The 20,993-nt window shown below is 38.1% G+C and overlaps 2 protein-coding genes across 2 annotated transcripts; both read left to right on the forward strand.

Annotated features, from left to right (window-relative positions):
- Positions 1 to 954: 954 nt before the first annotated feature.
- dusp22b (dual specificity phosphatase 22b) lies at positions 955 to 6,329 on the forward strand. The gene is made up of 7 exons (XM_061732377.1): positions 955 to 1,122; positions 1,441 to 1,474; positions 1,558 to 1,640; positions 2,271 to 2,320; positions 3,531 to 3,605; positions 5,280 to 5,451; positions 5,590 to 6,329. Exons 1-7 carry the CDS (start codon positions 1,102 to 1,104, stop codon positions 5,740 to 5,742), a joined length of 588 nt encoding a protein of 195 aa, XP_061588361.1. The 5' UTR covers positions 955 to 1,101; the 3' UTR covers positions 5,743 to 6,329.
- Positions 6,330 to 6,853: 524 nt separating this feature from the next.
- Positions 6,854 to 15,244, forward strand: irf4a (interferon regulatory factor 4a). The gene is made up of 9 exons (XM_061732376.1): positions 6,854 to 6,878; positions 7,524 to 7,721; positions 7,884 to 8,070; positions 9,422 to 9,507; positions 9,607 to 9,784; positions 10,904 to 10,984; positions 11,238 to 11,636; positions 12,964 to 13,076; positions 14,427 to 15,244. The coding sequence occupies exons 2-9, from the start codon at positions 7,524 to 7,526 to the stop codon at positions 14,574 to 14,576; spliced, it is 1,392 nt and encodes a 463-aa protein (XP_061588360.1). The 5' UTR covers positions 6,854 to 6,878; the 3' UTR covers positions 14,577 to 15,244.
- The last annotated feature ends 5,749 nt before the right edge of the window (positions 15,245 to 20,993 follow it).

A 20,993-nucleotide genomic window follows, 5' to 3' on the forward strand; every position in this document is an offset into this window, starting at 1 on the left:
CCAATGCTTTATTTATTAATTTAAATACATTAAAACTCTGGGATCTAGTTAACCTTCAAACCTTATTGATTATATATAAAGCACATCATAATCTCCTCCCAAGATGTTCTCAGACGCTGTTCGAAATCCAAAACAGTAAATATGAACAAAGGAACACAGGTATGTTTAAGAAGGCATGGGGAAAAATCAAAAGTAAAGAAAACTGTGTTTCCGTGAAAGGTGTCAAATTGTGGAATTGCTGTGATAAGGATTTAAGAATGTGTACCTCAATTTATGTTTTCAAAAAAATGTTTAAATATAAAACGATAAACAGTTATAAAGAAATCTGTTAATTATGTTGGTATAGCGTATTATAGATTAACATGGAAATAGCACCACTATATACCCCTTTTTTTGCATTATTGGTATTACTATTTTTATATAACATAATGCAACGACAGTTTCTCTTTGTTTTCTTTTTATATATTTATTTTCTTATTTGTGTATTATCATCCACCGGATGCCATATTGTGTGAATGATATACACTGCACAGGATAGGCTATAATAAGCCCTTGGCTTCAGCCTACTCCTTTTTCGGACATTTCTATTTACCTTTTATTTTCTTTGTGAAATGAACATGTAAAGGTTTCAATGTATTCTGTCCGAAATAAACCATTAATTCATTAATTCAAATGGCTCCAAATAAATCTCCTTAAATTAGATAAATTGTTTGTGCTCTTTAAAGATTTATATTATAGATTAAGGTATTTTTTCCCTTCTCCAGTCCTGACAATACCCATGCATTCAAGGTTGGGTTAACTAGACGTCTTGTTGTAATAAGTACAAGACATTATTGGAGGAGATTCAAATTCCAGCATCCTGTCTAAAAAGTAGGATTACAGACAGGAGTCACGTCAACAAACTACAACTCCCATAATGCAACACGAGAAGCCTTATGCAGAAGTGGCCAGCCAGCTTGCTCAGGCACGAACTGCTGCAGTTCCTCACATTGAAGCCGTCGGAACACGAGATAAGCGTTTGTAAAAAAAACAAAACAACGTTTCACATTTTATTTTATTTTATGTTTTTGGACAGCTATTTTTCAGAAGACGTCCTCCGGCATGGGTAATGGTATCAACAAGGTAGGATTTCAAGCTTTTCCAAGCGCGTAGAAGATTGACTTGTACAGTACGTTTTAAAAATAGTGCACATCATGTCGTTTAACAAAATAAAAGTTTCTGATATCGTCCCAGTTTTTCGATATTACATCAAATATATTGTATTGGATTTATCGAAATCTGATCATAATTCTCTCGCGGTTTATTATAATAAGACCAGCAAACTAGTTATCACTTCATATTTCCTAAGTGTCAGATTGAGTCATTCAAGATTTCTCAGCTGTCATTAAAAGTGATGCATTTTGACCAGCACTGCACACAGTTTTCTCTCTCTACTTATAGGTTCTCCCAGACTTATACTTGGGAAATTTCAAAGGTGAGTCAAAACTTAGTTTTTCAACTTTATATGGTTTCACATGATTGTTCCTTTTGATCCTTGTTCTTATTTAATTTTCTCAGATGCAAGGGATCGAGAAATATTGGGCAGAAACAACATCACACACATCCTATCCATTCATGACAGTGCAGCACCTATCCTGGGGGTGAGAAGCTTTTCCTTTTCTTTTGGTAACATCTGTCTGGGCGCCAAGGACTTTCATAAAAAGTGTGCATTTTGAGTTTCTCATCAATCTCTACGCCGACTAAGGACGCTGATGTACAGCAGCTGATTGGCTGAGACCAGTCTGGCACAAGCAACAGACCAGTTTGTCAGGTTGTTCAGGAAGAAGTGCTGTAGTGATCACGATAGGAGTGCTTCTTGTTGAGTAAATCACTGGCATACTAGAGTGAGTAAACACTAAACAGGGCACTTGCACATTGTGATTCTTAGAGAATCACACAGAATGCCAGTCAACAGCATTTGATATGGGCTATGTGTTGAGTTTTGAGCTTGAGTGGGTGTCAGAGTAGGCGGTTGTTCTTGTTTCAGTTAGTGTGGAATGTACAGTCCGTCTTTTTTTATCATTAAAATAATTTTTCTGGATTATTGACTTTAATCGTCAGTTGCTCAGTTACTTGAGAGTGTAAAAGCAGTTTTTTTTCTCCAATATGTCATTTTAAAATGGAGAAGTATGACTATTATAGCATAAAAGATAGTGTTCTCTTGACTGATTTGTGCTGAATAGACCAGAAATCTGATTGCTGAAATGTAACCAATGCGCTCTGTCCACCAGGAGATGACCTATCTCTGCATTTCAGCAGCTGACCTGCCCACACAAAACCTGTAAGTACCAGAACGTGCAGCACAGTAACACAGCATACAATGATGAAAAGCTGAGGCAAACAAAGAGAACTACATCCATTTGAAGCTGCTCTATGTGGGTGTCTTAGGTAGATTCTTGTTGGTGTTACGTGTAAATGATATGCTTTCACAATGTCAACATTTCACTGTGAATTAATTGTCTGACATTGACCACAGTAATGCATCTGCAATCAGCTCTTTGCCAGTGGCTGCTGTTCTTCCACACGGTCAAATCTGAGAGGGCACTCTGTTTTATTTGAAAGAAGATGAATCTATCTGGGTTTGATTGAGGGTGGAAGAGTATCACAGTACGAAGAAAGAAGATTTCTAAGGAGCTCAAAGGAAGGGTTGTCTACTCTCATTAACAAGAAGTTGCAAAACCATCTCATGAAGATCTTGGACTCTACTAATCCACAGTCAGAAAGACAAATGTCAGTAATTCAAGTGCATCGATACCCTCCCCAGGAATGGATCTCCAAAAAAATTAAAATGAAATAAATATGTTTTGTTCTTTAAGTAAAACCTGCAATCGTCTGTAAGGTAGGGCAGTAATCCAGGGTAACTAAACTAACGTCCACTCTCACAATGGTCAAAGTTAACGTTAAGGAGCTGCTAATGTTCATTGGGAGAATACTGAGCAGCAATGGTGCTAATGGTACAGCTGCAAGAAACAAACAAACAAAAAATGTTTATATCCCATTATGAAATGTGCTGCTGGAGGTGTCACAGTTTGGACTTACTTTGTTGTATCTGGATTGCTTGTTGTCTGTGAACTGAATTTCAGCAGAAAGTTGGTCATGCAGAAACACAACCCTGAGCCATTAAGATGGGACGCAAAGAACATATCCATAAAACCTTCACAGATGAATTATTTTTATTTAATAATGAAAGGACCATGATAGTTTTTTTCTCATATGGTCGTTTGAGTTCTCTATCAATGCTTAAGATTATTGTGAAAATCATACTCTTTTTTTGTTTTTAGTTCATTTTTATGCAGAAATGAAAACGTTTCAGATACGTCTAAAACAGTGAAAACCCTCCATGTGCTATGTCTCTTAACGTATTTTCACTGCAAACTCAAATATATTCATAAAAAGTCAGTCACACACATTTATAGCTTTCGTAGAAAATCTTGTCATGACTGACATTCTTTATAACAAACTTTTAACAATCATTTTCTTCTGTTCTATAGGACTCAACACTTTAAACAAAGTATAATGTTCATGCACGAGTCTCGGCTGAAAGGAGAAGGCTGCCTTGTTCACTGGTGAGAGCAAAATATGGCTTTTGTCTTTCCCTGAAAGAGACAGTGAAAGTTCAATCGCATGGGCTTGTAAAGCAAGGTAGACGCTAGACAAGCCAGATATCTGACAAGCAATCGTCGAGGCAAGGATAAAACTGACACTGCTGCTCTCAATTGAACTTGTATAACTGCTGCACAGAAGAGATTAAATGAAAAGGGAAGGTCTATTCTTAAACTTCCCAAAACAGAGTACAGTTGCAGGTCTGATTGTACGAGGTTTGTGTCCCCTGGTAGTTCACCATGTGTTCACAGGGTTAAGTTATATTTGGTTAGACATGGGGTCTTCTCAGAAATGCATGTGACTATTTATACAACCTGCAGAGACAAGTTTCTCTGCTTATAATTTGTCTTCAAAGAATCACAGCCAGAGCCTGTTCAGTGTTGTTTTTGGTGTTTTTTGATGTGCATTTCTGAGCTCACTTCCGCTACTTTGTTTTGTTTTTCCCATATTTAATTTTCTGTACATCTGTTATTCATGTGTTATTCTCTGCAGCGTGAATGGTAGACATCCGTCGTTGTAGAAGTTTAATATTATGTAGCTAAAGTGTGGGCTGTTTGTGTAAGTGTAACATTTTCAACTTCAGCTCTGGTTGTGAGATTAATATTGTATCCCTGGAAACAGATACATGTATATATCTCCCAGACTGCTAGATTTAACTGAGTATATTTATTTGATCAGGGATGAGCAATAATCAATCATTTTGTGTTTGTTACTACTGTCAGAGTCAGGCCTATATTCTATTATATTATATAGACACTAATGATTAATTACAGTTACTAACATTTGTCTTTTGTGAATCACAATATGATATTAAGGTTTAATAACTAATGTTATCTGAGGCAGCCATTTTTGCAACAAGCATCCGTCAGTATTAAAATGTCCTTTTCAAATCCTCAAACAGTTTAACTTTGGAACTTTTTTGGCCAAACATCTAGTCTCACCTTCAAAACTTGATTTACCCACCAAATAATTCACACAGAAAAAAGCATACACTGTCATTTAAAACACTGACCTAAAAACTGTTAAAAAAAAGCATTGCATGGAATTCTGGTTTAGAGGCTTGACACTTTTGTTTTATCAGAAATGTGTATTTCATCATAAAATGAAGACACTTTTAAACCTTTTATAATGATCTAAAATGAAATATATTTATCGAGTATGAATTAAAAATTGACATAGTCTAATATGTTAATGTTTTCTTTTTTTAAGGTAAAAAGAACAGTAATGCTAAAAAAGAAAGATTCCAAGGCTGCATTAATAATCACAATGAGGGCTCAGGGGCTCCATCTAGTCTTATCAACTAATATTTTACTGTATGTCTTCTTTGATTGATCCAGCCTGTCCACTTAACCCAGTCCAAATCAGTCATCAACACTACATTTTTGTTCTCAACAATTTAAAGCAGTAAAATGCACAGTTTGGTCTTAATAGACTTCCCACATCCTGACTTTTCAAGACGTGGGACTTTAGTTTTAACAAAGTCCTGTCAAAAATCAACAAAAAATGAAAATGGAAAGCTTGAAATTGTAGCTTTTGGTGGAAAATATTGAATACTGTATTGTAAGGGGTTTGATTTAAACATAAATACATGTGTTTTAATATTTTGGATCATAATATCTCCTCATCTTTGTGTACAGTTTAGCAGGAGTGTCCCGTAGTGTCACCCTGGTGGTCGCTTACATCATGACGGTGACTGGGCTCGGCTGGCAGGAGGCGCTGGCTGCCGTCAGGGCGGCCCGGCCCTGTGCCTGCCCCAACCTGGGCTTCCAGCGGCAGCTCCAGGAGTTTGAGGCGGCCCATGCTGGACAGGTCAGCCCAAGGAAATAGAGCATTAGAGAACTTAAATATATAGCACTGCATTACACAGTAAATTTATATCAGAGTATCAATTGTACTTGCTGTTTTTAAAATATCCATCAAAAGATATTGATTGTCTTTCTCTTCAAGTTCAGGGAATGGCTTCGCAAGGAATACAAGGAAAACCCCTTCAATGATGAGGCCGACATACGTGACTTGCTTGCCAGGGCGTCCAAAGTCAATGTAGGAGAGCCAGAAAATCCCGACTCTGCCCAGCACGGAGCTGTTGATCAACGTTTCTGAGGCGCTGACGTATTTTGGACCTCTGTGGAAGTTTAAGGCTATCAGAAGTGGACTGCTGTCTGAATGTTTGTTGCACACTGACCAATAATAGAAATGTGTTGTTGAAAAAGTTAAATATGATGTATAGTACAAAACACATTTTTTTTAGCATGTTGTTAAATCCTTACACAGATTTTTTTTTTTAAGTTATTTCGTTTTTCACTGTGTCTTTATGATTTAATATATGTGAATAAATGGTGTGAACCTAAGTGCCTTTTCAGGTTTACAGTCGGTGGGCTGTCATGCTGGAGTTGACTTTATTCTGTATCTGCTTACTGCGCCGTTTCCTGGTTCTCTTCCTGTTTGTCTCATGTGCAAAGGAAGGTCATGCATGGTGGCATCAAAAACACTAAGAACACACTGTTTTATCAGTCTTTTGCTTCTATTGCCTTTAGACTCTTAAACAATAAAATAAACTCCTTAATTCCACAATGATAGGTTTGTGTGTTGAGAGATGTACACGCTTTAAAACATGGTATGTTCAAGGACAACCACTGGAGGTCAGTGTTACTTTAAACCTCTTAAAATAAAGTGCATTTTGATTTCAAGGCACGTGTTTTTATGCCATTAATTATAGTCGTTATTCACAATTTCAGTCAGGCTCAATAACAACTTTTTGTTGTTGAAGGTTTAAGACGTCAAATGTTTCCAGCGAGGGGGGTTTGTCAGTGGAAAATAAGTCACACCTGCAAGCGGTGAGAAATGAACAGGTTGCAGGATATTTTTGTGAGAGTGCAGGTAATTGTTCCACTCCGTGTGGACCTGTGCTCGGGGTGTCACTAGAGGGATTCCCCACGGCAGCGCAGCGCGGCGCAGCGTGGGCGCGAAGTTTGAGAGAAACGAACGAACCCATCGCTGCGCATCTCCTCTGGAACTTCTCAAGACGGAGTTATGGTTCCGCGTTAAATCGACGCAGAGCCTACTGCGTAGGGTACGTATCCTACGCCTGGGCTCTGCGTCGATTTAACGCGGAACCATAAATGAGGCTTCAGGCCGAAAGGCTCCTCCCTCCAGCAGCAAGATGCGGCGAGCCTTTAAGAAATAGGAACCCGAAAGACTCCAAACAGATTTCAGCGGTGGACGCAACTTATTTAAAGGTAAGCAGCAGCAGCTCTGTTTAAATAATAAATCCATCTATTCAAATTCAAGAGTTTATTAGAACTTTTATTAAAATAAAATAATAAGTACATAACTAAAAGGACTACAATTATTTGGCTTAGTAAACTGAATTTAGAAGCCTCTCTTGAGTTTGTTATCAGACAATATTTTGCTGTATCTTATGAACTCATTTTCAAACCTGCAGTTGTTATAATTAAACTTTAGCTGTTTTTGTGCCTCAAATTAGTCATATTTATTTTCACTGACAGAAATACCGCTAAACGTGATGATGAACATGACTCACGTCAGCCTCCATGCTTTCATCTTTATACTGTAAACGAGTATCAATAAAAGTGTTAAAGCTATAGCTTTATAAATGGGGATAATGAAAGTGAATGCTAGGTTAAACAGCAGATACCTTTTATAAACTGAAGTTACTAATCAATCCTCGTGGTTATTTCCTTTCTATAAGTTGGACAGCAAAATTAACTGGATGGTTTGAGATGTCCAAAGGTGACCCTGGTCTCTTAAGCAATTCACCAACATTTGTTTTTTAAATTCCTCTCATATTAATGAATTTATATTGTAAGACAATGTGCTAGTGTAAAAATCTAAAGTTTTTGATGACATTTTATCACGCACAGATGAGTCATGATGAGGACATTGGCCTGACAGGCAGTTGCGGCAATGGAAAACTCAGACAATGGTTGATCGACCAGATCGACAGCAAGAATTATTCTGGTCTGGTGTGGGAAAACGATGAGAGAACTATCTTTAGGATCCCATGGAAACATGCAGGAAAGCAAGATTACAACAGAGAGGAGGATGCTGCACTCTTCAAGGTCAGAACCTATACCTGCTCTCTCCTCACAGTGCCCCCAAACCCTATGACGAACACGATCCTCCCATTAAATATTGAATCAATTAATACGAGTGCTGGTTTCATCTTAAAATGTTTCCTTAAAAAGTCTGTTGAGTCAATATCTATAATATTATCATTACAGGCGTGGGCATTGTTTAAGGGTAAATATAAGGAAGGTGTTGACAAACCAGACCCCCCCACATGGAAAACCAGACTACGGTGTGCCCTCAATAAAAGCAATGACTTTGATGAAATAGTGGAGCGAAGCCAACTGGATATTTCAGACCCGTACAAAGTTTACAGAATCATTCCAGAGGGAGCAAAAAGAGGTGAGTATTACATGTTCTCAAAGTGAAATGCAGTGAAGCTGTTTAACTTATAAACTGTGTTTAGTCATCTTCTCATCTAGTGCCATGTGAGACAAGGTCCAGCCTCCCAGAAACTTCAACAGGTTAAAGTGGCTGCAGTAATTAATTGATGGACATTTAGTCACGCATGCATGATGGGTGACAATGTTATGAGTAAAAAGATTTGTGATTGGGTTTAGTAATGTCTGCTACTAAGCTTTACTGTTACAGCAACTTACACACATGCTGCATTAGACAGAGAGACTGTTAATAGTCTGTTGGTGATTTTTAACATGCATTTGCACCACTGCTGTTGATTGTGAGGCAGGAAGCACAAAGGAAGCCAAAGCATGAACCAAAAAGGCCCTAGATCTTTTTTTAGAGGGCTTCGGTTACTAAGCTCAGGGTGCACATAACACAACCAGACGACCTCAGCCTTGCATAACTAAGTCTTTGCCATCATATAACAGTTTTGGTCGCATCAGAGCAGTTCTTGCTGTCTTGACACTTGGTTCTCAAATTAGCACGATTGAGGTGTATATTCAGTAGCCTCTTGAACTTACTCTGCAAATCATCTCTGAAAATACCACAGCTTAACAAGTGCACCATGCATATTTTAACCATGTTCACAATATAACACAATTTAACATTGCATCATATATGCACAATATTTCTCTTAATCTGCAAAATGAAATAAAGCTCTAAATAATGATATTTTAAGACGTTTCTTCATCTGGGAAAATCTTTTCTTAAAGGGGACCTATTATGGCATCTAATACCTATTTTAAACAGGCCTTGAATGTTTTAAAAACAAGCTTTTGATTGTTTTTTGCTAAATAAATTAGAAATTCAGCCTCTGAGCCATGTCTTTATCTTCCCATTCTCTAACCTCATTATCTATGCGGGATTCTGAATGGGCGGGGCTATGACAATGAGGCTCTGTGCTGATTGGCTGCCTGAATGACGCGATACACCGCTACGAAAAAATGGCGGAAGCTCCAGCCGGTGGAGTTAGTTGTGGGTGTGGTTTCACGCATCGGAGGCCAACCTATGTAAATCGCACTTTCGTTACGTAACGAAAGGGAGCAGAATCTGAACGGCTCGTAGATCCACATCACACTGGATGGCTCATCCGGGCGGCTGTACAGACACGGCAGAATTTGGTTGCTTTCCTCCTTCTCTGAGTTGGCAGGCTGAGTGGAGACCACTTTATATATGTTAAAGCAAGAAAAAACATGCTTTTCATAATAGGTCCCCTTTAAGAATGCATTGCAAGCATTGTGGACAATGTACTGTATATGTCACATGTATTTCTGCTTTTGGACATTTATAGGAATGAAAATGAGCAGTATTGAGGAGACAGCATCGCATGTAAATAGCCTTGGCTATATTCCTCCGTTTGCATCGGTCCTCAATCAGGTCAGCAGATTTTGTTTGGTGCTGTATCATATAAACTAATCACACTCCACATAAATACCTGTATCTTCAGTTATTGATCGCCGCTGGCTCCTTCCTCAGGTACCTAGCTTTGTTGTTTCTCAGGAGAGGAGGGACTGGAGGGATTACCATGCATCAACTGAACAGCCACATCATCCCAATACTCATCATCATGGGGCTCATGCAGAGCTGCAGTACGGCCAGGGCCCCTACCCACCGTCAATCAGTCGGGCTTGGCCTGGGTCGCACACAGAAAATGGTAACATACAGCCATTTAAACTTGATGGTGTCGAGTTTTAGATTTTAGTCAGATTTCAAAAGTTTTATATCTGTATCAAGAGTCATTAATACATGAATAGAATATGTATCTAACCACATAACCCATTAAAGGTAGCTTTCTTCTCTGTATTGATTAACCTTGACGTTGTCTTTTAAGCACACATAGCTAACTGTGCCATCTTGTGGGTCCTTTTGTCAGTAGCAACATCAGGCTAGAGAACACTATTTAAACAAATTAGAAATAGTTCTGTAATTCATTTACAGTGACCAGCCATAACATGCTTGTAATATTAAAAGATTTACCCTTTTGATGCTAAAAGAGGTCTGACCAATCAGGGCATAGAAAAAAAACTTGAGAGGATCTCCAGGAGAGTCTGGTACTAGAATAACAACAATAGATCCTTGGACTCTATGGACTGTGGTATAAGGCCGTAGTGGACTGGACTTGTGTCCCACAAATACTATCAATGTCGTATTAGACTATTATGTGGACTGTTTAGCGACCAGTTGAACCCCTCAGACTTTTGTCCTAGTTTTTGAGCCTTTAGTTTTTGCATGACCTGTTTCTGTTCTGTTGGTGAGAACTGCTGTCATATGAGAGTGATGTTGTCATGTGGAGTATCAAAGTATTAAAGTAACATCCTTGGAAATGCTAGGATGCAGACTGTTCCAGCAGAGCATTCCATTTTGATAGTCTTTACTTCTCAGTTGTTTGAAAGCAAGGGCTGATGACATTACACGTTACATCACGTGCTGCCATTTCCTTAAACTATTTATTGAGACATTTGCAACATTTATATATGTTTTTTATGTAATTTAAAGTGCCAATAGTCATTAAAATGTACGTAGGAGCTTTGAAGTTTTATCTTAAGCAAAAATGCAAAACAGAGTTGTGCATTATGTATTTTAATATACAAATTTAATCTGCTCATGTGAAAAAAAGATTTTGGTTGCAAAGGCCGTGTCTGTGAAAATATGTCACATATTCTTTACATCTGTTTTTTCTCACTTACTTTCACATGCCTACAACGTGTTACACTGGTTCTTCATCTTTTTGTGCTTTCATATTCACTACTCTAAATCCGCTTTCTCACTGCAGGTTTTCAGCTCGCGTTCCACACCTACTTTTCAGAGTCTCAGCCACCTATGTACGCGATGGAGCACAACAGTCCCACAACAGGTGAAGAACTGTTTCTGACACAATAATATGGACACACAAAGATTAACAGTCGCACAAACTTTTGCAGGGTTCTTGTAGATGTTTACTATTCTGAATGTACTTGCATTCACTGATAAGAACCTGCAAGCACCATATAAAATCAATTTCCTTATTCTGAAATCCAGAACAGCCGCTCATCGAAAAAGATTTTCTGTTTGAATTCTGATCAAACTGTGAATTGGACATGTATTAAAAGCTTGTATCTTTCCTCCAGATCTCAGCCTGCATGTGTCCCTGTACTATAGAGAATCATTGGTGAAGGAAGTTACTATCACCAGCCCAGAAGGTTGCCGGATCACCTCCTCCTCTACATCTTCTCCATCCTCTTCCTCCTCTTCTTCCCCTTGTCCAGAGGAGAAGTTTCACGGCGGTGCAGAAATAGTTCTTTTTCCATTCCCGTACCCCGAGTCTCAGAGGCAGGGTGCCGAGATGCTTCCTAACATACTGGAGAAAGGTGTGCTTCTGTGGATGACATCCGACGGGCTCTATGCTAATCGCCTGTGTCAGGGACGAGTATACTGGGAAGGACCGTTGGCTCCATTTATGGATAAACCCAACAAACTGGAGAAGGACCAGCCATGCAAACTGTTTGACACTCATCAATTCCTTGTTGGTAAGCAGTAATATACAACTGTAGTGCAGGTTATGACAAAGACTGACATCCCTGTGTCAGTCTTTGTCTGATTTGTTTATATAAGGCATTGTCAAAGAAAGTGTCACTGTATGTAATTAGGAGTCTGGGTGGAGCCCCTTTGGATAAAAAAAAACACGAAATAAAATAAACAAAAAATAAATAAATATACCCCTATGCAACTCCAAAATGAGTTACATAACCAATCCACCATTATTTTTAGTAAATAAAATTGAATAACTCTCAGAAGACAGACAGTTTCTCCTGATTTGTGATCCAATGAAACAAAGATGTGTCTGTTACCCTGTTTGCATGGGATTGGTATTACCTGGGAACCTGCCGTAATTTGTAATAATTGGACATCTGTGATATTACTGTAATCCAGTGCAAATGTGCCATTTCAGTTACCAACTGATCATTTCAATCACATGTGAATGCACATCCCATAAATCCAGTGATTCTCTGGGTGGGAGTCTTGTTTTAAAACGTTTCCTCTCATTACTTTTTCTACTTCTTTCTCTGCTTAAATATAACTTAACTGATATAACAAAACTGAATATGTATATATTATATATTGAGCACATAGGCCAATATGTAATTTTCAGGGTATTTTCAATTGTCCAAATGAGATGTGTTTTTTGCTGAAGTGGAGATGAAGACTGTGATCAGACACTTTTAATTCAATGTTCGATGTTTGTGTTAATTGAATAGTAATTGTTTAAGAAAATGCAAGGCCTTAATGATACATTTAGGGATTTATGTCTGTAAATTATAGTAAAACAGACTTCGCTATCCCATGTAAATGTGCTTCACAAAACACAGATGTTGGGGGGTAATTTTGTAATTACTGCAGTTTTCAAGGTAATACTAGTCATTTTTCTTTAGTTTATTCTATGTTTTGCACTAATGCTATTTCAGTCAGCATGTCCATGGCTTTGGTGATATTAATAATGGTAGTGATGATAGTCAGGATAATGATTAAGGAGAGCCTGCATGTGCTTTATCAGGGTAAGTACCTCTGTCTCAGAGCTGAGGCACAGAGAAGGCCCTCATTTTCTTAGTATGGATGGGCAAAACACGTGGAGTCCCCACCCACCTCCTGTGGTCCACCACAGTACATGACAACAAAGTATTATCTGTAGCATTTCATTTTGCCCAGTTTCCATCATCTTCTTCAGTAGTTTCCAGAAAAGCCACCATAACCAGAGATCATCACCGTGCATGTTCAAAATGACATGCCTAAGCATTTTTGTCTCACACATAATGGAATCCAATGATGTATATCCTCATTTTACTCTTCATCTCGCAGCTCTGCAAGATTATGCACAGAACGGCCGTCATCCACCACGATACCAGGTAGTGCTATGTTTTGGGGATGAGTATCCCGACCCACAACGCCAAAGGAAGATGATCACAGCTCAGGTACCCATTCACTAAAACTTTATCTGGTCAATCACTGCAGTGTTTTTAAATGCATTCAAAACATTTTTATGTATTTGACTTGGTTTCTGCGTCTAGTAGGAAATAATTATTGGTTTCCAGTATAACTACTTAATACTTATTTTGTAATATTTAAAGCATTACCATGTACAGTATATTTATTCCAAACCCTAAAGTGCATTTATAACAGTTAAGAATTGGTGAGTGGAGTACAAAAAGTCAAAGAACTTGGTATAAAATAGGTCTCAAATTTAATTCTTTAGCAATGGAGTCGGTGGTCTGATGTCTCCAACCATCCTTCGTATCTCCTCTTAAGCATTTGTGGCTGAATCAACTGTATTGAATCTTTACATCTTGATGTCAATCTATTGATGGGTGCCATGAAACGCTGAACAACAATGCCATCACATAGCAAGAAGCTGAAATAAAGAAATACATTAGACAGCCGTTGCACTTTACATCTTTCTGAAATCCAGTTGTGGCAATGTGAAACACATTTACTGCATATCTAGCTATTTGCTGACTTTTGGCAAACACTTGATATCTTCCCACCGTTGCTTCCTTCTTGGAATTGGCCTTTAATGCAATTTCGGTTTTGGACCCACATGGAATGAATTGGACATGAAACCTGTTATGGTTTGGATTATGAATTACAATGAATTAGACTGAGTTTCAATATAATTTGGAATTGATTAGATTTTATATTTAACTTTATAATAGTTTAGTGGCTTCTGTGTAGAGTGGTGTGAGATTACTTTGGAGTGAATCAGAGCTATAGAGTGTGCTTAATTTAAAAAGAAAATCTCTCTTTGAAATATAAAAGTCATAAAAGAATGACACCCATGCAAATAAATGAAAACTTAAGTACATACAATTCTAAAGCATGAATGCTTTATGACTTGAACTAGCAATAGTTCAAAATGAAGCTTAATTTTATTGATTTATGTCCCTCCCCATTTTATGTATCTATTTGAAATTGATTAAATGTTTTGAAATGTCATGCTGATTGTATAGATAATTATTCCATACATTAAATAAGAGCCAAAGTCGATTCCTGCGCGGTAAATACAACAGTTTAATACTTGATATGAGAAATGAATATACCAAAATCTTTACTTTGTTAAGCTTAATAATGATAGATGTTAATATAATACAGAGATATGTGCAATGTTTAAGGCAATTTTTATTCTTTCTTACCACATACGTCTTTATACAGTCTTTCAGGTAATCTAAATGCTTTTTTGCATGTTTAGGCTATGCTTTCTATCTTTGTGGGGCACGATGGGAAAAAATAATGTACATATTTCATATAGGAACATAATTTCATTTTAGGTGGAGCCCGTGTTTGCCAGGAAGCTGGTGTACTATTACCAGCAAAACACTGCTCACTACCTGCGGGCCTACGAACACATCCAGGAACAGAACATCTCTCCAGCTTTGGACTATGCTTCCCAGAGACCTCTTCAGCATATTCAGGATTAATAAGCACACACACACACACACACACACACACACACACACACACACACACACACACACACACACACACACACACACACACACACACACACACACACACACACACACACACACACACACACACACACACACAAAAGCAGAAGGGTGTGAGTGTGAATCTAAAGCTGTGAGTTTTTCTCTTGCCCTGTGAATGTAGTCTGGTGTGCTGGAAGTGGTAGTTGTGAGGGGTGGAGATGGGGAAGACCCTGTCATTTCTACTTGCACACCTTTCTGCACCGATGCTATGTAATGTTGTATCTCTGAAGCCGGAGTGAATTTTTTTTCTCTTTTTCTTTTTTTCCTCTCCTTTACAAATATTATTGTGACAGTGCGAAGGATGCGGTTTGAGGGTGGGGGTGATGAGGGGAGTGGAGAGCAAACTTAGACAGGAAGTACTAGCACAGGTGCACAGGAAGAATGGCCCCTAAGACGAACACTGATACGTATGTAGAAAAGATAAGACACTTTGAATGAGACTTGTTATTCACAGGTATATGTTGACCTTGTGATTCTTGTTAAGAAGCGTTAAACGCAGTCACATGTTTCTTCCTTCCAAAGCAGCTCATTTTGTCATTTTCAAACTGTATTATCTTAAATGAATACATACTAAAACAACAGAAAAAAAACTAAAATGAACAAGTGACCAGTGAACAGTTTTTTTATATTCTTCTCTTTTTTTCACTCTTTCTGGATGTGTATTTTTAAAGAAAGAGCAGTGGAGCACTAGTGCCCAGCAAGGTCAAACCACAGCAAGCTGTCAATAGCTCAATATCAGAGTAGAATTTTCTTTCATTCTTTGATTACTTTGATTACTACTGTGGTCTTTTTCTGTTTCTTTTTGCAAAATACTGCTTATGTTTAACTTTTTCAAGTCTTTAATAAGTTACTTAAAGGAAAACCGAACATGCAATCTAATTTGAAAGCCCAACTTGATTGAGGTTTGTTGACAGGAAACTTGTGATTTGCGTCCGCAACTTGGGAACGTGTGTTTCTCGCTCACGTAAAAGTGCAAACAACACTGGCGTACAGTACAGAGCAATCTGATGTTCAAGGGCTATACTTGCTGTGCCGAGCCTGGACCCACAGTAAGTGGGCTGAGCCACATCATGGAAAATGAAAGTCATCCTGTAACTAACAGGGAAATGATACCTGTTCTTCTTGACCTGAAACCTCACAATTGGGAAGGAAAACTACCTTTGTGGTCAATGTGTAGGGTCAGACTAGCAGAAGTTCACTGGTTACCGTGTGAGAGGTACTTAATGTTCAGGCTCTTACTTACAGGAAGCAACAGCTACGTGTCCACTAGGAGCTATGCAGACTTCCGCTTAGCGCTACATCAGACATTTCTGATCATAAGAAATACTGTGCAAGAAATGTACATTACTTTTATACCTCATGTTGTCAGAGTCTTAAAATATTGGGTTGAAGTACAAACTCAATTTTCACGAAAAAAAAGAAGGAAATTCAACTTTTTTATTCACTTGTGAATTTAACAGAAAAAAAGCATAAAACATAAATAAATCTAGAATTTGATACCAGCAACATGCTCAAAGTAGTTAGGAGAGGCATGTTTACCTTTGTGTTAAATTACACTTTCTTTTACCATAACTTCTTAATCCAGGGTTGTCCATTTCCAGTCCTGCAGGGCTGCTGTCTTGCATGTTTTAGAAGTTTCCATGCATCACTACACCTGTTTCAGTTGAATGGATCATCATCAGCTTATCATCAAGGTCTGCACAAGTCTGTTACTTACCCCTTCATTTGAATCAGGTGAAGTGAAGCAAAGAAACTTCTACAACATGCAGGACAGCGGCCCCCGAGGACTGGAATCGTACAGCCATGCCTTAATCTTTTAGTGAACTGGCGGTACCAATTGTTGCTGTTTTGTTGCCGATTACTTAATTTCAGCTGCTATAGTTCTTGTTCCTTTTCCTAATACACATTTTTAAAAGGTAGGCAGGTGGGTGCACACACTTTGTGTCTATGGATCTTTGCTATTATATATCATGCAAAATGATGTTTGTCTTGTTAAAATAACCGTGGATATCCTGAGAAAATCACCTTGATGGATAGTGCTGTCTGAGAGCTGGAAGATCAGCGACTGTGTCCCATATCCCAGTTGTGCATGTATACATACAATTTGTTTACAATGAGTGGATAAGTGGGTTAATTTTGACAATGCTGTTGTTGTGTAGTACACTGCAAGTATCTGGATGGTGTACTCAAAATGTATGATCACTTAGTGCACCCAGTGGTCACCAACGTGTTGACATAGTGGAAGTGGTAGGAAGCTCGTTTTAGTATACTCGGGAAAGTATGCCATTTGGAACATAGCCTGCTGTGAAGGGTTCATTCATTACTTAATGAAGATTAAGTAAGTAACTAAAGCCTTTATTGTCATTGCATATGATTATAATGAAAAAAAAAACAACACAAGCAAAAAAAAACTGGTAATATGATAACTGAGATATATTTGAGATTTTAAAATATCCAATTTATTTGCTACTTTGCTTTGAAAGGTACACTTTCTGTACTTACTGGCGATCCGCTGACCATTTATGACACAAAGTAAAGAGCCATGACTCATAACTGCTTGGAAAGATTAAAAATGAAATACATCCAGCACAAGCATGACAGCACCTGTGTCTAACTGGACTCACGGCACTCTGACCAGCACTTATCCATGCTGGACCCTCCTATGAGATTTCTTGCTAAATGACCGTAGTAGTAGTAGTTTACTTTTATACCTAATCCTGACACCTTCACCTTCACCAGTCAACATGCTGGTGGTAGAATTTTCTAAAATGTCTTTCTCGTATAATCAATCAAGGCTTTGGCCTTTCTTGGCCTCTCTTTCAGCTTTTATTTATTTACTTATTTATACTTTTTTTTTTTTAATATCATGCATGTGACTGGTATAAAATTCTAGATTTTTCAATATTTTCTAAACTCTAAGCAGTTAATCAGCGAAGACACTGAAAAATATTATATAAAAGTTCAAACCAATTTTCAAAAACTTCCTTTCTTTTATGAAAATAGTTTGTAGGAGAGATTTTTTTTTTTTTTTTCTGTGGTCCTAAGTTTCGATCTCTGCATTTACTTCCCTAACACTTAAACCACATCACTTTCACATAGTCTGACCAAAATCACAGACTGGAATGTTTTTTTTTTTCATATTTTTTTTTTTTTGAATGATAAATCTCTTTAGACCCCTAAAATGTTGTTGTTAAGCCCCCTGAATCTATGATGGGTGAAATTTTATTTCCCTCAACTTTATAGATGAGACATTTGACTCAAAAATCATGACACCTGATGTACAATGTCCTGTTTTTCGTCAACAATATGTACTTGAGTGTGTGTGTGTGTGTGTGTGTGTGTGTGTGTGTGTGTGTGTGTGTGTGTGTGTGTGTGTGTGTGTGTGTGTGTGTGTGGTAATGGACAACATGCTTGCGTGTGCGTGGGTGCCTTCACAGTTTTTATATTACTGTTATCAGGAATTGACATTTCTGGACTCAGGATAAGCCAAGTGACTTCCCCACCTACATCTGTGACTCAGACACTCACATCACTGTTTACAGTTACAGTAAAGGGTAAACTTTAGAGGAAATCACAGAATCAATATTGCCCTTGTGAACTATTCCAAGGACCATTGCATTTGAAAGAAAATATTTTTAAATATAAAAATGGATTTTGAGATTTGTTTGAAAATAAACTTATCTGAAACCACATATATACACTGTGCTTGTTTCATCTCTGAGTTCTCCATGTGAAGAAAGGAGCAAGAATGAAAGACATCTTTGCTAAGAAAAGGCAAAAAAAAAAAGAAAAGAAAAACACATTCACACATTTGCCATGGTGTTTCCCCCCTCAGCAGGAAGCCACATCATTTGTAGTCAGGCTTCAGTTTTTCCGCTTCTAAGCGCCGTTACTATAAGTGAACTTGTCTGGTGCTCTTCACATGAAGCTCTGGAGGAGAGAGTTTCTTCACCTGACACCTCTGTTTCGGGGTTAAAAAATAAGTTTTCAGCAAAAATGAAACCAACCTCACATCATCTTTGCCCAAAGAAGGCAGCTCTGCTGGTTCTGTCTTTACACAAGGACTGGGATCAATTCCATAGACGTTATTGTGATGAAAGTTAATTATTAATATTGAAGTGACATAAACTGTCCCAAGTGTTACAGCAAATCACTGCTGGATTTTAAAGTTGATACATAAAAGCAAAGCAAGAAAGTAAAACAAATACCATTAGAAATAAATAAAAATGTCTCAAGAATACAACTCACATTTCACTGTTGCCATGGGAGCATTCACATTTGTTCTTCTGCTCTTTCAGTTTTGAGGGACATTCGGTATTAAAAAAAAAAGCAGGCTTATTATGTTGACTGGTTTATTTATCATTAGGTAAATATGCATCAAGGCTCTCAAATAAGAAGATTTTAAGGTTGGGTCAGGATGAAGTCTTAGTGGTTTGCTGACATCTGCTGGTTAGTGTAGGCTGTTCTTACTGTGGCCTAAAAAACAAAGCAAACCAAACAAACAAACAAAACGGGGGGATTAAAGGCTCCAACACAAGACATCGGGGAAAAGGGAAATAAATTGCTCAAGGGGGGAAGAAACATTGCAAATTAAATCAGTGCTGTATTTTAAGTTCAGCAGTTGGGCGACTTAAGGTGTCTGTTTTGTTCACAAATGTTTCAATCCACTTTACTTCGATTGTAGTGTACGCTGAAATTCACAACAAACTAATCTCAATGCACTTTACACAACAATACACAACAAGCAAGCACACAAAATTGGATACAGTCCAATCAATACATCCCAATACATCATAATTCAGGAAAAATCCAATTAAGGTCCAAAATTCATATAATTCCAAAATAAAACCGCCTAGCTAAGGAACCCAACAGACTGCTTTTTACTATTTTTTATTTTATTTCAGTGCAGTTCCCCACCTTGAGTACCTTGTAACCAGGAAGAAAAACATCTTCAGCAGAACCAGCTCAGAGGACGTGCCCATCTGCCTCAACTGTGGGGGGTCTGTAATGACGGAAAAAGAAACCAACAAAGAGAGATCAGTCCAAAAGAGAGACACAGAACAGAACTGCAATAATTATTTACATACAATAAAAGGAAACACGATAGTTTTAACATTATTTAGCATTAAAAAACAACACCGGGCCATCTGTCTGCACATTATTTATTCTACATTATCCACATAGTTTGTCATTGTATGATTAAAATGATTATATCCTGCTATAACAGTGAAACCGATTCTCTGGGAATGACGTACAGGAAGCAGTACGGAAAAAATACTCTCATTACCAAAAAATAAAATCTTTATCAGCACAATTAATCAGAATGAATTGTTTTCAGATGTATCTGTTTACTCAACCGTCTTCAGATAATAATACTCTTGACCTAATACATTACGATGGCAGGAAAGCAATAACAGTTGTCGGATAAGGAGCAGCAAGGTAATGGAAGACAGCCATCAGATGGCTTCAGACAGATAAAACCTGATAAGCAGAACAATATGGTGAATCATCTGGGTCTGATGCAGCGCCTGTGCTCTACTGTTTATTTAGTTTGGCTGCCAGCTTCTTTGGGAGATAAAGGTTACTCTAAAATATCACAAATTTGGAGAAAACATACATTTTCTTGTATAACTTAAAGACAAATGACTGTGGATTGACACAGCTGCAGTAAAGAAGACAGCCAGCAGGGAGTGGTGTCTCATCGGCTGGCTGTGCAGCATTCAGATCTGGATCAAGTTGAATTATAAACCGCAAAGGTTGCACTCTGACATGGATGGATTGGACGATGGCAACAAGGAATCCGTGAGGCCTTCTGATTCATAATATCCAAGGAATATGATAGTTTTACTACATCTATATGACAAATACTGAACCACGCAGATGTAACCGCACCAGCCAACTTGTAAAACAGCATTTCTTCAAATGAACTGGACTCATAAACATTATGAAATAACACTATCAAGATCCTCTGCAGACCATTTCCCATCAAAAGACAGAGTTTTAAGGATTCCTGTCTGTCTTGAAAAGACACTTTCTTTTGTGTTGTGTTTTAAGTGACACGACCTGGTCGGAGGGACAACTCGTATAGGCCTTATTGCGTGAGAGTGAGCCGGGTTGTTCTCAGACTCTGTGTGGTCTGGGTGTGTGGTCTCCAGCTGACGGGCAGGGAGGAGGACGGTAGAGCCTCGTGAGTACATATGTGAATGTGTGTTCGCGTGTTTACTTTATTCAAAGCCAGGTCCAGACACTCTGTAGCCATGGATTGAGCTGAAAGCTGTGCCTTCCACCACTCAGCAGAACTGCTCTGAAACATAAACACACAGTGCCACCAGACTGACACAGCTA

This window comes from Cololabis saira, chromosome 10 (genome assembly GCF_033807715.1).
Source record: "Cololabis saira isolate AMF1-May2022 chromosome 10, fColSai1.1, whole genome shotgun sequence".
In the NCBI taxonomy this organism is placed as follows: Eukaryota; Metazoa; Chordata; class Actinopteri; order Beloniformes; family Belonidae; genus Cololabis; species Cololabis saira.

What these genes read in the sequence shown, in the direction of transcription:
- dusp22b (XM_061732377.1), top strand. Translation starts at nt 1,102, where the DNA reads ATGGGTAATGGTATCAACAAG. An exon ending in TGGGTAATGGTATCAACAAG is followed by an intron (nt 1,123 to 1,440) that starts GTAGGATTTCAA and finishes CTCTACTTATAG; the next exon opens with GTTCTCCCAGACTTATACTT. An exon ending in ATACTTGGGAAATTTCAAAG is followed by an intron (nt 1,475 to 1,557) that starts GTGAGTCAAAAC and finishes TAATTTTCTCAG; the next exon opens with ATGCAAGGGATCGAGAAATA.
- irf4a (XM_061732376.1), top strand. Translation starts at nt 7,524, where the DNA reads ATGAGTCATGATGAGGACATTGGCCTGACAGGCAGTTGCGGCAATGGA. An exon ending in AGGATGCTGCACTCTTCAAG is followed by an intron (nt 7,722 to 7,883) that starts GTCAGAACCTAT and finishes TTATCATTACAG; the next exon opens with GCGTGGGCATTGTTTAAGGG. An exon ending in TTGCATCGGTCCTCAATCAG is followed by an intron (nt 9,508 to 9,606) that starts GTCAGCAGATTT and finishes CTCCTTCCTCAG; the next exon opens with GTACCTAGCTTTGTTGTTTC.